General features: G+C 35.2%; 2 protein-coding genes across 4 annotated transcripts in view; one reads left to right on the top strand and one right to left on the bottom strand.

The window, feature by feature from the left end:
• LOC149269917 (uncharacterized) overlaps positions 1-25,734 on the bottom strand; it is a 155,283-nt gene that overhangs the window by 16,907 nt on the left and 112,642 nt on the right. The gene's annotated exons all lie outside the window — the stretch shown is intronic.
• Ddr (discoidin domain-containing receptor 2) overlaps positions 1-25,734 on the top strand; it is a 177,832-nt gene that overhangs the window by 42,924 nt on the left and 109,174 nt on the right. For 2 of the 3 annotated variants that reach the window (XM_089465370.1, XM_089465368.1), the window contains exons 2-3: positions 2,069-2,473; positions 15,790-15,895. In XM_089465370.1, coding sequence (XP_089321496.1) covers positions 2,161-2,473; positions 15,790-15,895 — 419 coding nt within the window. In that variant the 5' untranslated portion in view covers positions 2,069-2,160. Of the gene's footprint in view, positions 1-431; positions 723-782; positions 859-2,068; positions 2,474-15,789; positions 15,896-25,734 lie in introns of those variants that run through there. The other variant, XM_089465369.1, reaches the window with a different exon arrangement.

Below are 25,734 nucleotides of genomic sequence, written 5' to 3'. Positions count from 1 at the left end.
TGGCGGCTGGCAAATTTTATGCCTTTTATTTGGGACTATGCCGCCGACAACAACAGCAACAGCAACAGCAACAACAACAATAACGAGTGCGACAACAACAAGGCACATTTGCAACTTTGCTGCCACTTCCACTGTCAAGTTGGCGTAAAATTTTTCATTTCGCATATGAAAGGAAGTGTGGGCGCCAGTTTGGCCTCCTTCTGCATCTCCCTCTCCCTATCTACCCATCTCTCTCTCACTCCTTCGCTACTTGCTATTTCAGTCCCTCTCTTACAGTTCCAGTTACCATAACAGATCCCAAGCCACAGCCGCAAAACGGCCTCAACGTTTGTCGTTTAGTTTGCTTCTTTATTTGATTTTTCTTTTCATTTTCCATCATTTTTTTTTTTTTTCATTTTTTTTTTTGTTTCCTTAGCTTTGCTTTTCTTTTCTTTCTTTTACATTTTATTAATTGCTTGAGTGAATGCGCGTCGGCATTTGCCGCTTGCCTGCGAAAATTTCTTTGTGTATTTCTCGCTTTTGATCTTTTTCGAGACACTTTCGGAGCGACTTTGCATATTATGCAGAATATGGCAACTATCAGGCTGGAGAAATATAAAAGCGCTTTAAATAGAGATTCAGATGATATGAATATAGAATAGATTGTATGAATGTGTGAATACTTCGGCAGGAGTTTATGATATATATCTATATATTTCTTGTAAAGTGCCAGAAGTTTTACTGTAAATATAAATATTTTATTTTAGATTTCGTTAGATCTAATCTTAGATTATTTCGAATAGAAGTCTACTTCGTGAGAAAGAAAGAGAGAGAGAGGAAGGGGAAGAGATAGGTAGAACGTGAATCAAGCAAGCTCAGGTAATATCTAGCTTCCATATTTTGCTATTTTATTGGTTACATTTAATTTATATATTTGACTATTTATACATTATAATTATTACTTTTTATGTTATTCAGTATTTTTATTTTTCTTAAAATGATTATATATCAGGTGAAGATTTTATTTATTTATTTATTTTTTTTTATATCTATATAGTTTAATTCATTTATTTAATTAAAAGTGTATTTTTTTTTTTTTTTTTTTGGTATATATTTAATGTATAATATTTATTATATTATGTTATATATAATTTTTTTTTTTTATATATATATTATATATCATGTTAAACTTCATTTTTAAGATATTAAGCAACAAATTCAGTTCGCGAAAATAGCAGAGGCGATTTTTTATAGCCTCCTTTAGGTCTCTGTAACCACAAACTTTTGATTTAGCTTTTATAACAAGACACTGTGACCTTTGCTTAAAGCAACTTTCACTGGTTTCTCTTGGTGTCAACAGTTACAGTGTCTGCCATAAATCTGACTATCGCGTGTAAGGTCTTTGCCAACTTTAATTTTGGCTGCTTAAAACTTGGCACAGTCCTTAGTCTTTTTTTTTTTTTTTTTTGGGAGGGGGTTTTGTTTTGCTGTTGTTGTTGTTTCTGTCGCATTTCCGGCTGCCTAAAGGGCAAACATCAGACAGTAGGCCGCACCGCGCATCCCTAGCCGGAGAACAACAAAACAGTTTTTCGTACAGTTTTTCGCGCTGTTTATATTTTTGTATTTTGACACGTTTTGGCATGTCGGCTGAGTTGAGTTGAGAGGGGTTTTAGAGAGCTTGTGTGTTTGTGTGTGTGTGCTTGTGTGTGTCTGACATTTTACATAAATTTAACTTGCACAGAGGAGCTGTGGAAATCGTGCCGAGGAACTGCGCAACGTTGGCAGCGAATGTTGCCAACAACAACTGCCACATGACTTGCCTGTCATGTGACACAAACGCGACAGTTTGCAAGGTCACGTCACATTAATTTGCTGACAATGATGTATTTAGAGGGCGCAGAGGATGCCATAGAAGGAATACAAAAAAAAAAAAAAAAAAAAAAAAAAAAAAAAAAAAAAATCAACTGCCTGACTTCTTGTCTGACATTCTTAAAGCGACGCCAATTAAGTTGCAAAATTTTAAAAATGTCCTCAACAATTATGCGACATATTTCTTAAAACATTTATCAACATTTATCTTCTCTTGCAGCATGCAATGCGCCGCACTTGCAACGTGTGAAAATCAACTCAAATAAACGAAGCCAACCGAGGATAGAGGAAAACAAAGAAAATCTAATCAAAATGCCTGCGATAAAATTACCGAAATTGAATTCGCCTCGACATTTGTCTATTGATTGTTGTTGGCCCGTGCAACATGGTCCACGCCCCGGGTGCAGCTGCTGGCATTTTGCAACAAATTATTTAAAAAGTTATTGCCCCATTCAGCGTCATGGCGTTGTTAATAACAATAAAACTTTATGCTGGCTGGCATTGACTTTGATTTTATTGAGCGGCTCCAGTGGCACTCGCACTGCTGTCGAGGCGGCAACAGCAACAACAGCTGTTGGCAATCCAGCCAGCTCGGCGGCTGTGGGCGTGGCCTCATTGGAAATTGGTAAGTAAATGAATGAGAAGAAGCGTGCAGCAGAATAACAATTGACCTGGCGAGGTTTAAAGTATAGCTTAACTTCTATTACTTCTAATCTGGAGTCTTAAGTGAGAATGAGAATGAAGTCTGCCAGTCTAAAGAATTGAGAGATAACAAAAAACAAAAGATAATGAAAGCTTCAATTTTATTTGGAATAAATACTCGTAAATTCAATTATTCGATTTTTTATTTTATTTAAATAAGTTTAATATCCTTATGAAGCTAACAAAAATATTTTCGCCTTCAGAAAACTAGATTTATATTTACAACTCTACAAAGAGTGAAGAGTTTATACTCTTCGAAAAGATTTATCAAATCGAGAATTATTATGTTTATTATTATTATCTAGCATTTTCTTCTGTCTCTCCATCTATCTCAAAGTCTGCCTCTCTATCCTCTCTCTGTGTGCCCGCCCAAGAAAAGCTAAGTAATAAGAACTATAGAAGATCATTGAAGTAGTCTATATGTATGCAGCAGTACTAGAATTCTTAAGGCAGAGAGGAGAGTTCCTATTGGCTCAACATTTGAGCGCAACTTGGGTTTTGAGAGAAAGTTCCTCTATATAAAGGGCAGCAGCTGAAGGATTTCTTCAGTCGCCCAGACTTGGTGGAGGTCAGTCGTGCAGTGCAATAAGGTGATGTGAAGTGTGTGATCGTTCAGCTAAGCATGAAAGACTTAGAGGAAATACTGATAGGAAATAGTGATAAGAAATACTGATAGGAATTACCTAAATAGAAGAAATACATAGAAGAGAATACTTAGAGGGAATAGATAGAGGAAATATTTAGAAGAACTACTTGGCGGAAATACTTATAGGAAATACTTACAAGAAATACTTAAAGGAAATACTTAGAGGAAATGCTTAGAGAAAATACTTGGAAGAAATACTTAGAGGACATATATAGAAAAAATACGTAGACAGTTGTTTCGGTGTGCCAACACATATTTTCATATACTGTTTAGTATTTAAATGTATGTATTTTTTCAGAGACCCTTTATAGATAAAGTAAAATAAATTTGTACATACAGAGGATTAATTTTAGGTCTACATTGAAAAGGAAATTTCACTAAAACTCTTGCAGCAGCTAAGCTAATCAGAGCTTCTAAGATTGCTTAGCTTACAAAAATGTATAATAAATAATATGGTTTCAAGTACAGCTCTCATAAATCTAAGTATCATTTCTGTAGCTGAATATTCATATATTATAAATAACTGCGCTATTTCTTTTAATCAAATTTACTACGTTTACATCAAATAACAAAATCCATCAGAGTTATTAAAAGTGTAATAAATTCAGTGTCGAATTAATTTTATAATTTTTTCCTTTGTACTCCAGCACCATATCATATCGTAAATAAATAAAAAACGACATCAATATAAAAATTTGTTCATTTTTTAGGAAATCTAAAACGATTCATTTTGCATTTCTTTTATTAAATATTCATCAGAAATGCACAATTTTCAATATATGCAACACGAAACTTCCACATTGATACACAATTTAACCGTTTTCGACCAATTCAGATAGCCCAAACCCTAGACTCCAGGCCCCCCTATCAACTAGTTAGTTACAAACATGCCTTCTGTTCAGTTCCCATGACATGAAATTTATGCATTTTTATTTCGATCAAATACACAACAGCAGCAGCAGCAAAAGAAATGAAAAACTTGTTCGATATACATATATTAATAAAAAAAAGGTACAACGCAATATTATGGAAAATATTTTGTGCATATGTAACAAAGCGAGTTGAAAACCCAAATTTGTTGAATAGTCTAAAATTTCAACAAATACATATTGTTATATATATTTTCATATGCATTTACATAAATATAAAAATAGAAATGTATTGACTGATGAAATGGTAACATGTACACACGTTTTGTAATGCTTGAATACACATTTGGCCAAGTACGATACCACATTGCTACCCTATTCTTTGGTCAACCCTCGTTCAAGTTGAGTGCATGCTATGCAACGGCATTTTGGCATTGCACTAAATACTCTTAGACTGTGGTGGGGCGCGGGGGCAGGCACCTTTGGCCACAGTCCACATAATTTGCATTTGCATTGCAGCAATCAACATGGAAATCAATCAACCGCAAAGAGACAGAGGGGCGAACGAGAACAAGACAGCATCTAAACATTCTGAAGCTCAAGTGCTTCCCAATAGCGCAAACCGTAACTAATAACTGTTAAGCAGAGGGTGAACGGGGTGCAGTACCCGCTGCTCACTGCTCGGCACGCACTCAACCACAACCAATTACAGAAATTTACGCAAAGCGCCAGGATGCGCTGACGCTGACGACGACGACGTCGTCATTAATAAACATGAGCCTGGGCCTAGCTTAAGGCTAGGCTCAAGGCGCTGCAAAAATGATGGGTAGCTGGTTAGCTAGGGCAATGGCAGGTATACCCGCATATACAGCTACAACTATATATATATATATATTTAGGTATACACATATATATATATATAGATGTACGCACACATATTTATCTAGGTGCTGAGTGGGTCCGAGCAAATCGAAGCCGCAGCGGTGCTTTTGATAGATGACTCTGCCTGACTGGGGCTGATTTCCCACCTGCCCGACCGACCGCCCGCCTACCTACCTTCGTCTTCAACTTGAACGCTGCTCATTACCATTGCTGATTGGCTCCGTCGTGGCGCTGGCTCCCAGTGCTCACGTGTGTGTGGTCGCGTCCATCAGCCAGCCAGCCAGCTGGCATTGTTTCTTAGCCCCTTCCCCTCTTAGTTCATCCTATTCGTCTTTCAGCTGACTGTTATTGTTACCACTGCGACTCTGCAGCTTTCTGTGCCATTCGTCTGCCGAGCATAACAAATTATCTTGTTGTGGGCCTTTGGCTCGTTAGCGTCCAACTTGTTTGCCAAAGCCAAAGATATAACCAATTAAGGATCATCGAACTTAATATACACTTGAAAACTTGCAACTCAAAACGTCAATTTACTCTTCAAATTTGCATAGCTGCAAAATTAATCCTTAATCCTTTTGTCATAAATATTGTAGCTATTGAGGTCTATAAGATCCCAATTTATTTTCCATAATTCTATAAGCCTATAATTTACATTTCTTTATTTTTCATTTTATTTCTTTTTTATATATTTCATTTAAATAATTTAGCAAATAACCAATTTCTGTTTTCGTTTTAGTTTAATTTGAAAATCAATTGTATTTTTTATTTTATTTTATTTTATTTTTTTTATTGTACTCAAATGATTTTTTATGCTAACTAAAAGACTTTCAATAAATATATTCCATCAATATATAAAATTAATAAATACATATAAATAACTCTTCTACAATATCTTGGGGCAATTAAGAAATATAAATTTCTTTTATTTATTGCTTGAACAATTTTGCTCAACTCACATAATTGGCAAAAATATTTTACTGAAAATCATCTTTGAATGCATAAGGGTGATTTATTTTTCTTCTCGCAATTTGATGACATATTTTTAAAAATAATTCTTCATTTGCTCAACAAATCCACTTTACCACTTGTTTACAATAATATTTGTTTTATTTAGGGCTAATAACTTGAATAGAGGCTGTACAAATAACTTAATACATTTTCTGTTGTATCAAATCTTAACTTCAAGTAACTCAAAGAGTTTAATCAATTCATTTTGTTTGAATATGTATCCCATTGGCCTTTACACTTATTTATTTATATGGTATTTTCTTGGAATTTTATACTCTACATTTCAAGTATATATATATATATCGAAATTTTATTTTAAAGCATTCACTTAACATTTTAAAATGAAATTAATAAAAATTCAATCAAGTTTCCTCTCTCAGATTATACTTACTCTACATATTTTTTCTTTATCCACATAGCTAAAGCACCTTGAAAAGCATAGTGTATAAACCAGGCCAGTTCGGTAGCAGGAAATGAATGAAGCTGAATGAAAATCATGTAGTCGTTGGTTTGGTTATTCGGTCAGTCAGTCGTTCGGTTTGCTTTGCTCGATTCCGAATCACTTGGCTGCGTCTGTATGTTTGTATCTGCAGCATTTATTTAAATGCGTAAATATCTGCATGTCCGACATATTTCATTTAACCGTAGGCGCGTTGAAATGTTGCTCAAATTGCTTCGCGGCAACCAAATAAAAAATGACCACAGCACATAAACTACTTCGCTCTCTGTCTGTCTTTGTCTCTGTCTTTATATACATATATTTAAATTAAAATATTTAAAGTGTTGCTGCTGCTGCTGCTTTATAAATGCTTCTCTTTACTGGCATTGGAAATTGAATGTTCTGTCGCAAAAGGATGTGGCTATATAGCTCTTGATCCGCCTCAATGATATATGCATGACAGTTAACAAAATCAGTTCGAGATTTAAATTATTTAAGGCATGCAAGTATCAGCATAGTTTAGAAATGTTTAACAAAAACTTTATGGGTATTTCTGATATCGAATTCAATAAAACGAAAATTCAAACAATCAAGGGTCAAGTTTTAAAAAATTTTCAAGTATACAAAATTTTATTTTTTGAGTTTCTTTATAAAATTATTTTAAAAGGAAATCAATATAGAAACAAGTAGAAAAGATAATTAAAATATATTATATATATTTGTATTCTTTCTTTAATTTGTTCTGTTATGCCCATATTGATTTATTAAAAGATTATAACTGCAATAAATATATGTATTTTTCTTAAAATATTTAAAATTTTCACACATTGACATTTGATTGAATTCATTTTTAAGGACTAACTGGCAGAGCTAAACAAAAAAAAAATACAAAATTTATTATGTGTTTGATTTTCTAGAGTTTCGATTTTTAACTTTTAATTTTTGTTAATTTATTTATATACAAATTTATTTAATTATTTTTTGGCATTATTATATTTAAGATATTTTTAGCTTAACAAATTTATATATTTTTTTACACTTTCATTTTATTTAATTAAGTTCCATTGCCTTCTTTCATCTAAAATCTCAATGAACAAGTTAATACACGTTGCTCGAGACACTTGGCAAAATCTGTTAACCCACTGTCATTTCAATGACTTTGCTCAATCATAACCCACACACACACACTGGCACACTTTGCCGTCAAATATCTCACTCATGGGGCTAACAATTTGGGTGCACTGAGAAACGCCAACGTTTGCTTGAAGCTCCACAAAAGCAATTTCCGAATTAATTGCTTGGCCAGCCCCAAATGGCCATTTACACAATATAGACAATATACAATGTACACCCAGGCACTTTTACTTTCTAGCCTTAGATCGGACAACTTATAGTAGCAGCCACACTCAGCAAAATCCCACACACGCTGCTGCAGCGGAATCTCTAAAAACCACTTTCAACATACACACACACACACACACTCACTCACTCACGTGCAGCAACAGCAGCAGCAGCAAAAACCTGATATGAATTGGTTTTAGATGTTGTCAGTTGTCGGTTGTCGGTTGTCGCTTGGCATCTCTAGTGGCGATATGATACGAAACGATACGATACGATGGCCTAAAACAGTGGCCAAACGCGATAAACTAAACGCCAAGCGGCAAATTCTGAAATCCATGTAATTTGCCCCACTGGCCGCCAGCTCGAAGGCAGCGACAGCAGCAGCAGCAAAAAAAATTATGCATGTTAAATGTTGCCACCGAACAGCCAACACAACCGGTGGCAATCTAAACTAAATGCAACACTAAACTGCAACTATGCTGAAGGCGGAGGAGTGGGCGGGGGCAGTGCAAGAGTCGCTGTTGACTCCAGGCCAAAATGCGTCGCACTTGAGGGGCTTTGCAGGCGGAAATTGTAGTGAAAATAGATGCCAGAGATAGAGAAGAGCGAATGCATATGCGGTCTATAATTAAGTGCTAATAACTTGTAGATTTTTGATATTAAACTTATATTTAATGAATTTCAAATGAGTTTAAGTGGGGACATTACAAAATAAAATAATTATGAAAGTCTTCTTCTTTAACATTTAAATGTAAAATTAATTTAATTGTCATGAATTTAATTAAAAAGATATTTTTATTTTTTTTTATTATTATTTTTTTTTTTTAGATAATTATATAAAAATAAATATTATTAAAATGCATTTGTATTATAAGTAAAATATTTATGAAAATAAATATGAACAAATTACGTTTGTATTATAAGTAAAATTCTTCATGAAATAGTTCGCTTTCTTTGATTATTGTTGTATAAAATATGATTTAAAATTTATATTTGAATTGAATTTAAAGTTTTTATATTATTTTTGAACTAATATTTATATGAGTGATTTACCAATTGAAATTTTCTTTTAAGTAAAAGCTGTGATTTCTTCACATTGCTGAAATAAATAAAATACATATTGTATTAATATAGGACACATTTTTTTTTTGTGCTGAAAACTAAACGATTATGGATTAAAAAGCTTGAGTTATTACATTATTAATATTAAATATAAATTATATTAAATATATATAAAAATATAAAAAGAAATATTTTCAAAATAAATATTTAATTATTTGTAAATTAAAATATATAATATATTTTCATTATAAAATATCACAATAATTCAGAGGCAAAACGTGTTAGTTGTAGTTAAACTTCTTCTAGCTACATACCTAAAGAACAGTGTATATAGTAGTAGTGATATTTAGTTAACACATTGAAGTTCAATAAACCTTTGCACTGCAATTTTTGAAGATATATATTTGTTTCTTATTTAGAATAATAGATGTTGTTGACTCGTTTATAGAATAAGCTGAATAGCGGAGAGAGAAAAAATTTACGAGCTGACCCGCTTTGACAATGGTATATATGTATATTACATGCTTTAAGTCTTTAGCTAGCATAGGGGCTATATATGTAGCTTTTAGATATGCATCTGAGTGAGTATACGGAATGACAGCAAAGTGAAAATTAAATAATACGTCTTCAAAGAGAGTAGAGCGGTTTGATTGATAGTTATCCTGATATATCTACTGCATTTTGTAATGTAATGTAATAAAGGCTCATGAAAATAATAAGCATGATTCAATAAATCCTGGAAACTTCTCATTGAACTGCTTAAGTGCAAAGCTTATTATAGCATACTTAAATAGAGTGTGCAAGCAGACATATGTGCAAGGAGCCTAAGACAGTATAAATTCAACAAGCAGGCAAGCCTGTATCCAAGCATAAATGATAAATATAAATAGCATTGATCCTATTAAAAGTACTTCAAATATAATTGCTAACTATTAACATAAGTATTGCCAATTTAGCAACAGTATAATAGCTTCTTCCAAGTCATTTAATATTATAATATGCTTACTTAATTTAATAAGCTCCAACTACATATTGTTTCGAAAACAATAACACATAATTAAAGGAATTTTCTTGTAAATATCTTGTATTTATATTCAAATTGCTTTCATAAATAGCTCGAATGTTTTCGATAAGGCTTTCAATTATTGCCATTAGAGCTAAACATATTAAAAAATTGTCGGAAAACATGCACGTTGCGCGTTGCATGTTGCATGTTGTAAGTTGTTGCATTGGCAGGCAAATGAGTTACTTCTCATAATAGCTAAGTGCAAGCGCTAAGTTAGTTAGTTACTAGGCTACTGTGTACCATGAAAAAAAAACAAAAACATGACAGCCTCTTGAGATACATTTCATTTTAACGATTTAGATATAGCAACGATAAGCAACGACGTATATATATTTTGACAGCGTCTGGCGGACACATTTCACAGGCCCAAATGTTGCTTCCAGGTTGCAGACCTGCAGCTGCATGGTTGAGCTGATGGCTGAGCCGCGATAAGAACCGAACCGAACCAAACCAAACCGAATTGAACGGACAGGCTGCACTGTGTGTGTGTGTGTGTGTGGAAAAAATTAAATAACAATTAATTGCCTAGCGCCCGAACTCAACAGAGTCTGAGGCAAGCCATGGGCCCAAGCCATGGGCGCAGGTCCAGACCTCAGCCCAAACTTGGCCAGAGTTTCACGGCTCACCCACAACTGGGAACAGATTTTGCATGGTCACTCGATAAATTAAAAGGCTGTGCAAACGCGCGCGCTGATAACTTGGCGACGATTAGGAGACAAGGCAACGCGACATGGAACATGTTTTTCTTATACTATAATTTTTCTTATTTCTTGTATTTTTTTCATTTTTTTCGGGGGGGATTTATGTACGCTGCGATAGAGCGTAAAAGTGAATGTTGGAAATGTGGTGACATGCATTTAAGATACTTTGCTTATAAATTATGTTAATTTATAGCCATATCTATGTTTAACATGTTGTCTGTATTTTGCTGTTGCCGTTGCTGTTGTTGTTGCTGTTGTTTAATGTTGCGTGCTAGATGTTTGTCACGTCCACGGCCATTTCCACAGCTCGTTTCTGTTTGTTTGCGCTGGCTACTTAATAATTAATCAGCGCACTGCATTCGCGCCGAGCCTTTTGTTCGCTCTTGCATCCATCGTCAGATACATTTGCTTATTGAAATCCAATTAAAATGCGTGCGTAAATTGCTTTACACGAATCTCTCGCTCACTTTCAGCCCTAACGAACCATGGACGAGAAACAGAATAAAATAAAATAAAACAAAAACAAAAACAAAAACAAAGTTCTGTGTTTGGGGCCGGAGATTCACTGCTCATAAAGCACGCCTTGTTGCTTTTGTTGTTTATGAGCGCCAGCACACAGATACGCGTCATTGAACGCGAAACGCGAACGCGTTTCTCGCGCGGTTTCTGTGCTGTTTGCTCGCAGTTTTCCCAGCTCTTGCCACTGCTGCCGCCCCCGTTGCAAAAACTTTCTTGCTAGCTTTTGAGTCGGCAACCTACACATCAAACAAAGAGATGTGCTCAGACGACAAGCACAGTCGACTATTAAATACTCTATTTAATGTAATGCGGAAAATAAAGATATGCGAGCAATATGATAAAATATAAATTTGATACCAAGCAAATTTAGTTTGTCAAACTCCTAAGCTAACTTTTAAAATATATTGTTAGATTTTACCTATGATCAACTTTGTATATTGCTTGAATATGAATTTAAAAAAATAAAATTTAAAGAAATAATTAATTAAATGATTTAGGGAATTTTAAAAATATTTAAAACAAAAATTAATAATTTTGAATATCTTAATATTATTGAAATCTATTTTAAAAAATATTTTCATCAATATAATTTTTCACATGACAAAAATATATGCAAATATTTTAAATATATACATATAATATATTTCTATATATATAAAGTGTTCTAACGAGGTACCTTAAATAATTCGGGAATTATTTCATAGGCTTTAATAAAAACGTTTTCTCTCGATTTTTCGTAAATTTCAAATAATATTTCAGATTTTCAACGTACATCAAAATGCCCATAATTATTATAGCAACAAAGGGATAATGCCTTAAATATATCAATAAGAATTTTCATAATAATAATTCTGGGAATGCATTCTAAAAGCGAACTGCCTGGAATCTATACTAATAAAGTCTTCGATAACGCTCATTCATTCTTCACTCTGTCAAGCTCTCGCTCTCTTTCTCTCTCTCTCTCCCTCTCTCTCTCTCTCTCCTTCTCTCTATCCATTAATATTGCCTTTCTCTCTCTAATGCGCTCACTTGTATCTGAAATGTTTGCTTACAATTTGCAATGAATTATGCCTGCCGAAAAGCGATTTAGCGATCCAGCCAGCCAATCTTATAGCCGCAGCCGTAGCCGCCGCCGCCTGCGCCTTCGCCACGCCCCCACTCAATCCCTCGCTGAGCTTCCCCTTTATGGTGCTGTTAACGACTTGCTACTTGCTTTGACTTGCATTGAACTGTGAAATTTGTGCAATTTCCAATTTCATAAAGTTGCGCGGTGTTTGTTTGTGTTGTTTTACGCCCGGGCCCAAAGAACTTTGAATTATGATTATCGCAAAAATACAAACACACAGACACACACACACACACACAGCTGAGAGCTGGCGTATGCCAGCTTGCTTGGACGCACTGCAGCGGACATACCCAGCCACGCACTCAAGTGCAGTTAATTAAATTTTGTGCAATTTATTTTGTGCAAAACTTTAGCAGCAGCAGTAACAACAACAACAGCAACAACAACAACAACAACTGCTGTTTGTGCCGTGCGTTGTTTACTTTTCACTTTGTAGTTTTGCATTTTGCCGTCAGAGTTTTGCAAAATAGTTTTCACATACATACAATACAAGGAGTGGTGCGGGGCACGGAGTGAGGGGCGCAGCTCATCTACTCGCTGAATTCATTGGGGCAAGCCTCAATAGGGGCGAGAATGCATTGTTTATGCAGTAAATGAAATGCTTGCCATTGATTTGGCATAGTTTCCACACAAACAGCATTACCCCCCAATCACCGAGGTGGAGCGACGGAAGCTATGCTGTCATAATTGATTACCCACACATAGAGAACTGCGCTGCGCCCATCGATCAGACGGAGAAAAAGAGTTCTCCTAGCTCTCATAGTTTTTACGCAGCTCATTTCATTTTTTTTTTTTTTTTTTTTTCAATAATTAAAAATAATTTATGAGCAGCAATATGTCAGGGCGTAATGTAAATATTAACAACTGTAAGTTTCTGGCGTTGCCTCTTGACTTGAATGATTACAACAATTTACAGGGCGCACTGGCAAAAGTTTTGCTGTCTGTAGATAATTAAGCAATTGTGTTTTGGCTAAATGAATTTTTAGTGCACTGATGGGCTACGAGTAAAGATAATGCTCAAGAACCAGCGGGCATATAAGCACTCTGCGGCGGGAAGTTTGAAAAGTTTATGGAAATTGAACAAATTAGCGTTTGAGGGGCAGCCAAAAGCAAAAAAAGTTTAATTACAAGCTTAAAAGCAATATGAAAATATTCTGACAATACCAGTTTTTCGTTACGAAATCAAATATTTGCTTAGCTTGAAAATTTAGTCGATATTAATATGGTAATTAATTTACTAACAATTATTATTAGCATATGCATGCGTAAATATAAAATTAGGTGCCTAAGGCTACTTTGGCTGAATTTAAAGAGGAATATAATTATACTAAAATATTTGTTAATAATCACTTTAATAGAAACTAAAATTATAATTAATTGAATGGAAATGAATGAAATAAATTATTTTAGATAAAGTTGGGGTATTATTTTATTCAAAACTAAAGATTTTGGCAGTTACATATGTACCCATATATGAGTAAATGGTTATATCTTTTGACTCGTATATGTATATATCTTTATATGTATGTATGATTTTCAAGTATCTTACGATATATTCCTAAAATAGTTCAACAAGTATTAAAGGCATTTAGATAATCCAAGAACACTTAGATCTCACGTCGCTTTTTTCTACTTAGCCTTGAAACTAAATGACCAATGAGCTCTAAATTCAAGTCTTTCATGAAGACGTGGGGGGATTCAAAAATAAAATTAAGAATAAGACGAGCAGAATTCTTTGATTACTCAAGCTGGGCAACAAAATTTTAATGAAATACAAAATATTTCAATAATTAAATATAGGCCTCAACTTAGAAAAGTTTTGGTTATTCAGGCTCAAAAAATATTTTAATATATATATTATATACACATATATGACTGAATAACAAAATCTTTATATATAGATTGGATTCAGTTTAGAGACATGAAGTAAAACCCAAACAATATACCAGGACAGTACGAACTTACGTTGACTTGTCTGCAATGTTGGCTGCTATAATTGCTGCTATAATAATAATTTGTAATATACCATTGACCGGAGGCATCATAAACAAATATTCAATAACAAACTGTAGTTAAAGTTAAGATATTTGCAAGAAAACTTTTTCATAGAAATATATGTAAAAGACTCAAGAAAGACTTTCTATGATTTTATTATTCACTACTCTAGTTCTAGTTCTAGTAGTTAACAGCAGCTAGATATATATAAGAATTTACAAATGCAAATTATAAAGTTAAGTTAAGGAAAAAAAAAAAAAAGAAAAGCAAATGAATAAATAAAAAAAATTTGGTATAGAGCTAACAGCAGCTAGATATAGAAAAGAATTTATAAATTCAAACTATAAAACTTAGTTTTAAGAATAATAATTTTTTTAAGAAAAAATAAATTCTTTCAAATCGAACAGAGATAAAAATCTTTTATAAGTCTATGGACTTGATAAACTCAAATAAACTTTACTGACCGCCCAGCCATTGAGAGCAGTTGAAAATTGCCAGCACCCAGTGAGAAAGCAAGAGACTAGACTTAAATGGAATGCAGAAAGGCTAAGAGCAGAGCAAGTAAAATGAAACTACGACAAAATGTAAAAGAATAGTATCTCTAACTGCAGATGGCGAGATAGGGCGCTGGCTGTCAAGTGGCAGGCGAGCTCGAGCAAGCTCAGGCAAGCTCAGTGGCTGCTCAGCGGCTGAGTGCTTGAAGAATATGGTATATACACGGCTGACCTTTGTCTAGTTTCCTGCTTTGGCTCGGCTGGCTTTGACTTATGGTGCTTAAGCGTTGACTGATTGCATCTAATTATTCACTGAATGATAATATTGTTGATATTTTTGTCTGCCTGCTAAGAACAACAGTTGATGTTCACGATGATGATGATGCTGATGACGGCGTCTCAACGACCTATTCATGACCCTTTCGTGGTCTCTAAGGGGGCCGCTGCCCGCTTGAGTGGAATTTCATTTGAAGCATCAGCTGCTGCTGCTTCTGCTGCTGACTGTGCTGCTGCTCCATTCGACAAGTGGAGCCCAAATGATAATTGCGCTTTTCATGCATTCTCACAGATTGATGGCAAATGGAAATTGAGTCTGCCGATTGTATCATCTTCCTTTTCTCTGGCTCCAATTTGATATGCTTTGTTTTGCGTTTAATTAATTTATGCGTTCGCCTGACAGGTGAGAAATGCCCTGGCATAGAATTTTTGATTTGTTTTAATTTGATTTCGGAATTAAGCTTTTCTTTTTTCTCTTTTTGCTTTGCCCCTACATCATCCTAATATATATATATATATATGCTTATTTTGTATAATATTTCCACATATTTCATTTTAATTGGGTGCAATTTTTCAAGTGTCAGTTGCCCGATTTTGTGGGCGTGTTGGTGTGGAAATTTTAGCCTCGCTCGTTATGCAATGCGCTGCAGGCCAAAATGCATCGCATAATTAATTAACATGTGTAGAACGAGTGGCACTGACAGACCCAGAGGGAGAGAGAGTGAGTGAGAGCGAGAGCGAGAGAGTAGTAGTCCAAATTAATGGAGTTGCCATTACCAACCGCAACCAACTGATATCCAAATTATCATAATTTTCAGGCACCTGCAAACAGGCTCTGGGCATGGAATCTGGCGCCATAGCGGACTTTCAAATTACGGCCAGTTCAGCTCATGACATGGGAAACGTTGGGCCACAGCACGCTAGGTGAGTTCAATTTAAATTTCATTTTTTAAAGATAATCAAAAGCTATATATAACTTTATATTTATTAAAATACTTCAAATATTTCTATTTTATGTACAATGTCAGCTGAGGTATTCAAAATTGAAAAATGAGTGAAAGCTAAAGAGAGGGAATATGAGAGAAGAGTTGAAAGATGGAATGAGAAGAATAGAGAGAGAGAAATAGGAAGATAACAGTGTGTGAGATAGGAAAACGCAGAAAAAGCGGGTAAAAAAATGTGAGAGATGCAGACAGGAAGACATGGAGATGAGATAGAAAAGATAGCTATTTAAGAGAGACAGAGATACAGAGAGAAAGTAGAGCCTGAGAGGAAATTGAAAACAGAGACGGGACAATGTGAGGTAGACAGCCAACTTGAGATATATATAGAGAGAGCTTAAATGACATATCTAGGGAAAAACGTTGACTGAACTTAAGCCTATGCCGAAAAGGGTGTGGAAGAGCGAATAACAGAGAAGAATCAGAGAGAGAGAGAGAGAGAGAGAAATAGAGAGAGAGAAACTAAAGAGACACGGAGAGATTGATAGAGAGGTAGAGAAAGAGAGAGAGAGAGAAATTGTGAATACAAGAAAATTAGATAGCGCGAGGTAGATATTATGAATTCTAGATAAATACTTGAGGTGAAAAATTTTGTTTCTACACAAAGAGAATGCGGATGACATCTAAGTTCCGCCTTTAACCCAAGTTCTTAATAAAATATTTTTGTATAATACTGTAGAATCCTCTTATGGCGTCCGTAGTTCTTGATTTTAACGTCTTCTAGGTAGAATGGCGATCCCTTGAACATCTGTATAACAAGATTATAATATATTTGCAATTTATTTTACACAAGTTTTTCTAAAATACTTATTCGTTTACGTGGATTAAAAGTGGGCTATAATTATGATAAGCACTGTACTATTGTAAAATCTTGTAAAATTAAACTTTCGTGATATATGTTATATTAATAGTATTAATATTAATTTAATACTCACCCATCGTATAACCACCCATCTCAAAAACCTATGCTACATTCAAAAATATGCAAAATGTAATTCCTTTGAATATATAAGCCGTAACTGAAGTAAACATGTGCCCCAAAACTGATATCAGCTCCAATCACTTAACCTACATGCAAAGGCACAAAGGATTGTAATTACGTCAGACAACTTGATGACTTCGTGTTAGGCTCAGCCCTGCCCCTAGGTAAAATATTATTAAAGCTATCAACGGTCATAAGAATATACACACACACACCTACAAAAACACACACATGTTATTTGTGTTAACTCAGAATGGTAAACAAGAAACATGCATTTAAATCTGCCACATAAAAACGGTTACATTGACGAGCCAAGGGATGGAGTTAAAGACAGGGAATGCCATGGGATGGGCATCCAAATGGCAAGTGAGGAATACTTGTATATCCTGTGTACATGGAAATTATTATGAATTATTTTATGGCGTGTTTAAATGCCTTTATGTCATTTCTGCCAAAAACAAGGCAAACACACAGCTCACATAAATTAAAATACGCACACACACACACACAGAAACACACACTCACGCGCTTATGTAAATGATGGAAAATAATGATACAACTTATGACCGCTTTATATTTTGCTGACATTTATTTGCCTGCTGTGATGTCGGCCAAAAACCATTTACTGATTTATCTTCTCGGTCCGCATGACAAATTCGCAACGCGCTTTAATAAAAATAAAATACACTGGTAATTATTTAGAATGCCCCAGAAAAAAAAAAACGCTGACCCCAAGCACTGCGATCATGAATATATAATGCATAATATTCTTCCTGCCTGTATAATAAAGTACCAACATTTTTATGACCCACTAAAATCATTTGCACAATGTGCCACAAAAGCAAAACAAACCAACAAACATTGAATGGACAGCCGAGTGTATAAAAACCTAAAAACAAACCCACAAATTGTCAAGCTTAATAACTTGCCAAAAAACTTTTCACTCTGCTGGAAAGAAAGCAAGATATAGCATTTTAATAGCTGATTTAACATGATGGATGAGCTTTCAAACAAAAAAAAAAAAAAAAAAACAAAATAATAATAATAATAATAATAATAATAATAATTTTGATACTACATTGTAATTATTATAATGAAAAGCATATATTGCGGAATTTGGATTAGATCTTCCATATAATAATATGAACGAATTTTCTAGCCGGGGAAGTTTATTTAAATTTATTCTTTTTTTTTTTTTTAAAGAACTAGTAAAAACAGTGGTATCTAAAAAATAAAAATGCAAAAAATATATATAAATAAAAATATTTAAGATCAAAATATTTACTTTTAGTTTGTTATATACTTTTAATTAATAAAATTTTTATAAAGTATAGGTTTAAAAAGATATATAAATTGCAGTTAATTATATTAAACAAATATTTATATTTTAGATATTTTATTTAATACGTATATATAATTAAAAAAAAATATATATATTTAATAAATAAAAAAAAAATGTAATATTTTTTTGGTATATATTATTTTATGTTAAAAAGAAAACATATTTGTTTTTCATACAATAATCTACTCATTTAAAAAAGAAATAGATGGCATATATAAGTTAAACTAAAAGTTTATTCTTTATTACAATTGGGTAAGAAAATCAATTAACATTAATATATTTTCATTATTCTGAAGCTTTCTCTAATCTAAATGCAGTATTAGATAATATGCAGTCCACCATTAAAAGCTAAGCAACTCAATTCATTTCTCATAGCCTATGATATAATTGTCTGATAAAACGTATAACTGAGCAATGCTGAGTTACACGATTCATGCTGGCGTATAGATGACCCCAAAGGTCAGTCAATTATACCTACACATACACAATCCAGGGGGCCAGATGACATGCAGGGACAACAAACAGAAAATATAAGCAAAAGCTAGCAGAAATAAAAGAGCAGCAGCAAAGCACAAGCGAACCTCAGAATGTTTGAGTGAAGTAACAAAAATATTGATTATAATGTCAATGTCGCCTAGAGGTAAGAGGGGAAGCCAACGCTGGAGTGTGGTGGGCAGGCGGAGAACGACGGCTGTAAAAGTGGAACAGCAGGCGAATCGAGCCGGGCCAAAAGCGCATAAAAATAAAAGAAAAGCAATAAAATTATGCAAAGTCAACAGAAAAACGACCAGCGACAGGCGACGACGACGACAACATTGCGGCATGTGGATGAGGCTGAAGCAGAGTATGCGAATGACGGTGCCCTGGTACGTGTTGCCTGTGAGTTGCCCCAAAGACAGACGAAGCGAGTAGAAGAGCAGCTGAGACAGAGGGTCGACGGTGCGCTAACAAATGTTTGGTAGTAAAAATGTCACACATGGCGTTTTGCATGTGGCGCCCGCCGCACTCCCCCTCTCTCTCACTCTTCTGTCACAACCAAGTGAGAAGTGTGGAGTGGGTTGCGGGTAGAGATGGGGAGCAGTACGTCTCCGAAAACGTAGCTGACTTGGGAATGTGCGTGCCCAGGCCTAATGATGCCCGCCGTTTTGGGTTGCGAGGGGCAGTTTTACGTTAAACATGCGCCAAAGTCATATGAATTTTATTACAAATGAAAAAGGTTGCCTTGCGCCGCAGCCAAGCGCTGAGAAGCGCCGAGAGAGGCACGCGCGCTAGCTCACACACACAGACAGACACACACACACACACAGACTCAACGTACACACATACGTATGATAAATGAATGCGCTGCGCCTTATTGAAGGGTTAACGCAACAAGCTTCTACATATTCAACGGCTTTAAAAAGCCAACTTTTAAGATTTACGGCCTGCATTTGGGCCATTCGCCGCCTTTCGCCACTCGCCACACGCCAAGGATAAACAACGAGGCAACTTATTAGCGTAGCCTAGTTCTCAACCGAAATAAAACAAAAAGCTAGCGCACTGCAAATGATGCCATTGAAGCATTCTTTATGAGCCTTACGTGACCAGAAACTCTTTGCCTATTGCGGTTGTTGTTGTTATTATTATTATTGTTGTTGTGCCTGGCTTTCCTTTACTTTCCTTTCCCTTTTTGGCGGATTTTCAGGTGCTTGGAGCTAATAAACTTTAGTTGCATAGTTTTTCACTTAAAGCACTAAAGAAATTGACTTGATTCGCTCGCACCACTGTGGTGTGAGTTTCTCTCTTTTCATTTTTTATACCCTGAACCCATTGAAAATGGGAAATCAGGGTATAATGGTTTTGTTGAAATGTATGTAACAGGCAGAAGGAGGCGTGGCAGACCCCACAAAGTATATATATTCTTGATCAGGGTGACGAGCTGAGTTGATTTGGCCCTGTCCGTCTGTCTGTCTGTCCGTCTGTCCGTCTGTCCGTCTGTCCGTATGTTTGAACGCGTCGATTTCCGAAGATATAAGAGCTAGAGACTTCAAATTTTTTGTAAAATGTTCGTAATTACAGCGCGGATATCGAGTTTATCATTAAAATTCGATAACTCATCCCGATCTTTTTTTATCGATGAAAAACCTTATCGAAAACCAGTTATAAAATTATATCTTCTACACCTTTATTGCTAGAGTCTCCAAATTTTGAATGTATGCTTATATGCAATTTATACAATTTCGGTTTTTGTTAAAATTTACCCCCCACCTCTAAATTCACCCCCTCACCCTCACTTTTGTAAAACGCGTATTTCAAATACTAGAGACTTGTGCTTTGGCAATTATATGCATATTCATGTTATAATCATAATCTGAAAGTTTCATGAAGATCGTACGTCCATAAAAAAAGTTATTAAACAATTAAGTTCTCATAGTAAGCGCACACTGCAGCCCATGCGTGTTTATGCGTGGGTGCTTGTGTGTGTATGTGTTTGTGTATGTGTGTATGTGTGTGTGTATGTAAGTGTGTGTATGCGTTTGTGTCTGTATGCGTGTGTGTGTATGTATGCCTGTGTGTGCGTACGTGCGTGTGAAAGACGCGAAAAATGATTGAAATAGCTAACACTCCAAGGGTTCAGGGGATCTCGTAGTCGAGCAGTCTCGACTAGAGCTTTCTTACTTGTTTTTTTTTTTTTTTGGCTGGCAAATGACAATGCGTGCGCTGCGTGTGAGCGACATGAAAAGTCCATATTCATGCGTGAATTTTGATGGATGTCGCCTAATGAAAATATGCGACGCTTTTGCTGTCATATCATCTACCTATTCTACTCACAGTACCGTTCTCTTCATCTCTCTCTCTCTCTTTCTCGCTCTCTCACACACTGTTTCAGTTCTCTGTTTCACGCTCTGGAGAGCTTTAGGTCGAATGTGTTTGGCATAAATTTTTGACAGTTGAGTTATTTTCGACAGCCTGCCGTGGGACTCTATGCCAGCTCTCACGTCTCCTATACACTGCGCGTCATCAGGTTAGCGCCCCCCCTTACACTCATTTTCTTTTACGTTTTTCTCTTTGCCTATTGCACGCAACTTCTTGGTTTTTTTTATATTTCATTATCATCATATGAGATGTCTCTCATACCAAAAAAAAGCGCGAGTGAAAACCCGTTATGTTTTATTTTCTATTCTTTTCTATTTTCGCAAAAAATGTGTGCACTTATTTTGCGTCATCAGATTAGCGCCCCCAAATGCAATTGTAATTATCTTGCTTATTTTAGCAATTACACTCACCAAATTTTTTGTGAAGCTCAAAGTATTCAATATATTTATAGTATGGGTAAAGAAACAGTTTTATCTTTGGTTGAAAATCAAAGATTGAGGCATACTTTGAATCTAGACTATGCAGCCATAAAATTGCTGAAAAAACAGGAAAAAACAGAAAACTAAGTGGCAATTTTCTTACAAATAGGGAAAACTATGGAAAAAACTATATAAGCGGCAATAATCAAGCGATTTCAGAAGGAAATAGAAGAGCATTAGTTCGGGAAGCTTCGAATTCCCATGAATCGACCACCAAGATTAGGGATAAAATCGGTGTTAAGACGAGCTTCTCAACGGTCCAAAGAGCAATAAGGAAAGTTAATTACCTAAAGAAACAGTATGTAAAAAAAAAGACACCAGTCGATATGCTGAGAAAAGAAATACGCATTAATTTGGCCAGGCGAACATGACGTGGTCTATCCAATGGCGCATGTTGGCTTTTCTGATGAGAAAAATTGAATTTGGAAGGAACTGATGGCTAAATTTATTATATCCATGACCTACGCATAGAAGAACATAATTTGGAACGGTTTCCAAGCCGTTGCGGCGGGGGGGTGGTGTGGCATTGATGTAGGGTGCAATATCTTACTACAGCGCTTGTAAGCTTCAATTTTTTACATCGCGCATGAACGCATAGGACTATAACACCGTGTTTAAAACTGCTGTTCCGCATTTCTATAACCTGTCTGAAAACCGGCATTAGATTTCCCAGCATGATAATGCTCCAAATCCAAATCCAAATCCCTGAAGTCCTGGATTCAGGGCCAAAAAATTGATCTCATGCAGTGGCCACCATACTCACTCGACCTTAATATCATTGGAAACGTCTGGGGATGGTTGATCAGGAAAGTATATGAGTCCGGAAAGCATTATAGTATAAAGACAGAGTTAATCGAAGGTGCTGAACACGCTTGGTCAACCATATCCTTGAATAATATTGAACAACTTTATAATTCCATTCCTAATCGAATTTTTGAAGTAATTTCAAACAAAAAACGGCACTACGCACTACTAATATTACTTAAAAATAATAATAGCTTAAAATACAGGTGTTATTTTTGGTCATTAACTTAAATAAATTGAATTTAGCGCAGGGGGCGCTAATCTGATGACCAAGTTTTTGTTACATGTTTTTTGTACATTTTACAAAAAAAATTATTTAAAAATAATCCTTATTGTTACAGTAGCCATTCTTTTTGTATTTTAAAGAGAAATAAATGGAGTATAATGTAAAAAAATTTCAAAGATGTAGCTCTGATGGTTTAGATTTTATTTAGCTTTGAGGTTGAGTGTAAAGGGGGGCGCTAACCTGATGACGCGCAGTGTATGCTTGGCTCACGTTCGGGTCGCCTAAATGTGGGCTACACATAAATTTGTTTTGTTGCTTTTGATGTTTGGGCTGTTGTGGCAGTTGCCTTGATAATTGAAGCAATTTAAGAAATGCCCCAATATATGGAACGTTGGAACGTTGCCATCTCAGTTAACTCTGCCAAAAGGCTGAGAGTCTCATAAAACACAGGGTAAAGAAAAAAAAATATGGTTTTATAAGTAGTTTAGGATTTACATATTTTGTGTGTAGAAGTGGAGCACCTCTTGGAAATATATTTTTAATTATTCATAAGACTTTTGAATATGATCAAAACTCTATTCTATAGTCATTGTGTGATGCACCTATTAAAGAACTTCCATTGATTTCTTGCGCTTGCTGCTGCTCAAAGCATAATCGTGCCTTGAACTCAAAACTAGAAAAATAATACCCGCTTCTGCTCTCGCTCCCGCTCCGGCTCCGTTGATTATGCCCCGGCAGCATTCAAGCGGCACTGATTAATAAAGTTAAATGACTTATAAGTCCATTAAGCAAACTTCTTCATTCTTGCGTAAAGTAAAAATGCCAAAGAAATTAGCGAACCAAAGCAGCAGAAAAAAAAAAAAAAAGAGAAGAGAACCCGAAAAACTTTTCACGTCTGCAGCTGATGGAAATACTTACACATAACATAACAAACGAGAAACCAGAACGGGAAACAATTGCAAACATTTTCCAATACACAGCCAAAGGGCAGCAGAACAATCAAGCTGCCAAAACGAAAAGAGAGTGAGAGAGAGAGACGGAGGGAGAGAGAGTGAAACAAAATAGTAGAGAATAAAGTGAACTACGTAAAATCTTATAGCAGCTTAGCATGCAATAAGCAGAAATCAATTGACCCATTTGGTTTATGTACTGGAAACAGAGGGCGGGGCTTAAACCCAACCAACTCTGAATGCCTGAATGCCACATGGTAAATGTGCGAGCGTGTGGGTGTTGGCGCCCCGTTTCGTTTGTGCCTGATTCCTATTGTTTTCACATTATATTGACAGCATCGAATCAAAATCAACGCATTCTCTATCCTCAAGTTGCTATCCTCGCTTCGCTGCCAGTGAGAACTGAAAGCTGCAGCTCATATGCCCCAACGCACAAAACCACAAGGAACAAGTTTTCTGCACAAAACTTACAACGTTTTGCAATCAATGGGAACTTCGGGATTGCGGTCGGTCGCTCGGTTGCTCTTGAGCCTTGTAGGTTTGAGGGTTACTGAGGTCGAAGCCCTAACATTATGGGGTAATGTCAAAGTCAATGTGAATGCGACCAAATGTCAATGTCGGCCCAAGATAATGTCTGCAACAGTTACGCTCGCAGTCAATCGGCATTGTCACCATGCGGCTCACACTGCGTATGGCTAACAAAGCTGATTTTCTGCTTTGCTTTTTTTCCATGCTTTGGCTAAAACATTCAGTTGATAAAGTGCCAAATTGCTGCTCATTGTTAAATTTTTCACCAACTTCTTTTTGGTTATATTGAACTAGTCATTTATTTCATTTAAATAATATTTTAATTATAGCAGGAAAAGCTCTAATTGACTATTGTAATTACTGGATGGATTAATTAAGTTTATTATGTATTATTATATTTCAATTTAATATATTATTATATTTTTAATTATAACATAATCAAAAAAATTAATTTTATAATTGAATAAAAATGTTTTTAACCAAAAAAAAAAAAAAAAAAATAAACAAAAATAAAATAAAATAAAATAAAAAATTAATAATAATAATAATAATCAAAAATTTAAAATAAATTAGTATATATTTTATGAATATTTAACAAAATTTTTTATTTCTATTTTAGTTAAATATTTTTATTTAAATATTTTTAATATTATATATATATATATATATATATATATATATATATATATATATATATATGTATTTATATTATAAATATTCTCGTTCAAGAAATTCCTGACAAGAATTGCCACAAGTATTTAGTGAACATACAAACACAATATTCACTCAATATAATCAAGAATTTAAACACCTATCACATTTAAGAAACATAGCTACAAATATTCAGTTAAGACTCCCCAAGAATTTTCACACTTATCATCTGGCACTTTCACATTTGGAATGAATGTGAATTTCGTTTCAGCTGGCATGCAAATAATTTAATATACAATTAAAATATTTCTCATTTGCTCGACTATTCGGTAACTGACAATGTCAGTCAACCAGGCCAGCTCAACCCGTGCAGCTGTCAGTCAACTGTAAATTCGAAATTCATTTGTAAAATTCATAAAATATACTTTTGAAATTATATTACTGTTTGCTGTAGAGCTGTCTGCTTTTGCTGCTGTTGCTGTTGTTGTTGTTGTCTTGACTTGTTGTTAATTACGAATAACGTTATTGATATACGGCAATATGCTTGGCTGTAGCCATTGTTGGTTGCGTTCATGTTACGTACACATTGTTGGCTGTTGTAATCGGGATATGTTGGCCACAAATTGGAAACAGCTTACAGTTCGCATTTCGCATTTCACATTACGCAACAGCATTCCCCACTTCATCCCTTAATTGCCGCATTAGCTGCTGCATTTGCTGCTCTGCTTTGCTCTGCTCTGCTCTGCTAGAAGTCAGTATCCTTGCTACGCCACATTATGCTACAACAACAACAGCAGCAGCAGCAAAAACAACAACAACCTGCGGCCCCCAAACCATTCTCCAATTTAGCTCTACTTTTTTGGGTTTGTCTGCGGCTGTCGCTCACTTAATCGTTGCCTGTCTGTCTCTCTCCCACTCTTCCACTCTCCCCCCCCCCCCCCCCC

This window comes from Drosophila arizonae, chromosome 3 (assembly GCF_054131065.1).
Source record: "Drosophila arizonae isolate 15081-1271.41 chromosome 3, UAZ_ARI_1.0, whole genome shotgun sequence".
In the NCBI taxonomy this organism is placed as follows: Eukaryota; Metazoa; Arthropoda; class Insecta; order Diptera; family Drosophilidae; genus Drosophila; species Drosophila arizonae.
The sequence above is the reverse complement of the archived record's forward strand: the minus strand, read 5'-3'. Positions and strand labels throughout refer to the sequence as shown.